General features: G+C 53.2%; 1 protein-coding gene across 1 annotated transcript in view; it reads right to left on the bottom strand.

Moving 5' to 3' along the window:
* The window catches only part of ZC3H3 (zinc finger CCCH-type containing 3), a 129,847-nt gene that overhangs the window by 33,898 nt on the left and 94,203 nt on the right, over positions 1-1,746 (bottom strand). The window contains exon 7 of the mRNA XM_029959255.1: positions 360-441. Coding sequence (XP_029815115.1) covers positions 360-441 — 82 coding nt within the window. The remainder of the gene's footprint in view (positions 1-359; positions 442-1,746) is intronic.

The following is a 1,746-nucleotide window of genomic DNA, read 5'->3' as shown; positions in this document are numbered from 1 at the left end:
AAGGAAAGGAAAGGAAAGGAAAACCTGCAGGTTTGAAGGGTTAAATTGGGATGAGGGAGAAACCACAAAATGCCTGTTGAGGATAATGGAGTTGATTTCAAAAGGGATTTTCCAAGCAGGATTTGTTCCCAGAAAGGTGCAGCTTTCCATTAATAACCTTTCCAACATCTCCCAAGCAGAATCCACGGCTTGGAATCCCAGCTTTCCCGTGCCTTTCTGCTGGAAGTTACAGCCACCTGGAAGCAGAAGCTGAGGAAAAGCAGTGGCTGCAGCGTCACCAGATAATTATCCAGTTAAACTCGAGCTCCCAACAGCCTCCTGAGCACGAATCCAGAGGGGGATTCCCTGGGAATACTGACCTGGCGATGTATCGGCAGGAGGAGGATCGGTTCAGGACGGAGGGAGAGACGCCGGGACTGGGCGTGGAGTGCAACCTCAGAGCTGGGAACGAGAGAAAAACATGGATCACTCCTGGGAATCGAGGCATTTTATAGGAATTCATAGAGCCCTCGGGATCTTTGATCCATAAGAATGATCGGAGGGATGGGATGGGTCAGAATGGGTCTGCTGTGAGGAAAGGCTGGGAGAGGTGGGAATGTCCGGCCTGGAGAAGGGAAGGATTCAGGGAGACCTGAGAGCCCCTTCCAGGGCCTAAAGGGATCCAAGAGAGCTGGAGAGGGACTTGGGACAAGGGATGGAGGGATAGGACACAGGGAATGGCTTCCCAGGGTTAGATGGGATATTGGGAAGGAATTCTTGGCTGGGAGGGTGGGGAGTAGCTGCGATGGAATTCCCAGAGAAGCTGTGGCTGCCCCATCCCTGGAAGTGTCCAAAGGGAGGTTGGAGCAACCTGGGATAGCAGAAGGTGTCCCTGACCACAGCAGGGGGTTGGAATGAGATGATCTTTCCACTCCCTTCCCACCCAAACCATTCCATGATTCCTGGACCTCACCGTTCCACCCAAAGCAGCTCCCAGATGGAGCATCCCGGATGGATGAGGATGCTCCCCATAGACCTCCACGCAAGGCCAGGACTTTCAGGAGAGCCCCAGCATCACAAATGCTCTTTTCCAGCTCCAAACCCCACAGGGATCTTCCCCTTTTCATCTCCCAAACGAACCCAAACACATCCCGGAGCAACTGCAGGGAAAACCGGCTCCGACTGGTGCACACACGGAATCAAATCAGCCTTGACCAGGGCAGGAAAGAACGAGTCGGCAAACGAGGCTGTATCCAACTTTTCCAGGTGGTGGGAAGCGCCTCAGTCACTCACCTGCCAGCGGGAATGAGCGATTGGAATTTGATGGCTCAGCTGCCGGCATCGGCACAGCCCCAGCTGTTCCCTCCACGCATCAAATTCCATCCAGGAGCCCCCACAGGGAGGTTTTATTCCCTGTTTTTTTTTATCTTCCCCCTCTTCCCGGGCTGTGGGAGCAGATTTCCCGCTCGGATTTAGTTCTACGACAACTCCGGGTCGCTCCAGAGACACGCTGGGATTTCTGGTTTGACCTCCCAGAGACGGATCCAGGTTAAAATTCCACCAATCTGGAGCATTCCCAGCCCCCCTCTGGAATGATGTTTAATGCTCCAAGCTCAGCAGGATGGGATACACCAGGAATCCGCTCCCCAGGGCAGCGGAAAATCCCTGTAAATATTTAATACTCCGGAATAAAAGCGGAAATTGGGGACGATCATGGAATGGTTAAGGTTGGATCACAGAATCATGGAATGGTTGGGGTTGGATCAC

Source organism: Manacus vitellinus, unplaced genomic scaffold (assembly GCF_001715985.3).
Source record: "Manacus vitellinus isolate BGI_N305 unplaced genomic scaffold, ASM171598v3 scaffold_1_pilon, whole genome shotgun sequence".
Taxonomy (NCBI): domain Eukaryota; kingdom Metazoa; phylum Chordata; class Aves; order Passeriformes; family Pipridae; genus Manacus; species Manacus vitellinus.
This window is presented reverse-complemented; position numbering and strand designations above follow the sequence as displayed.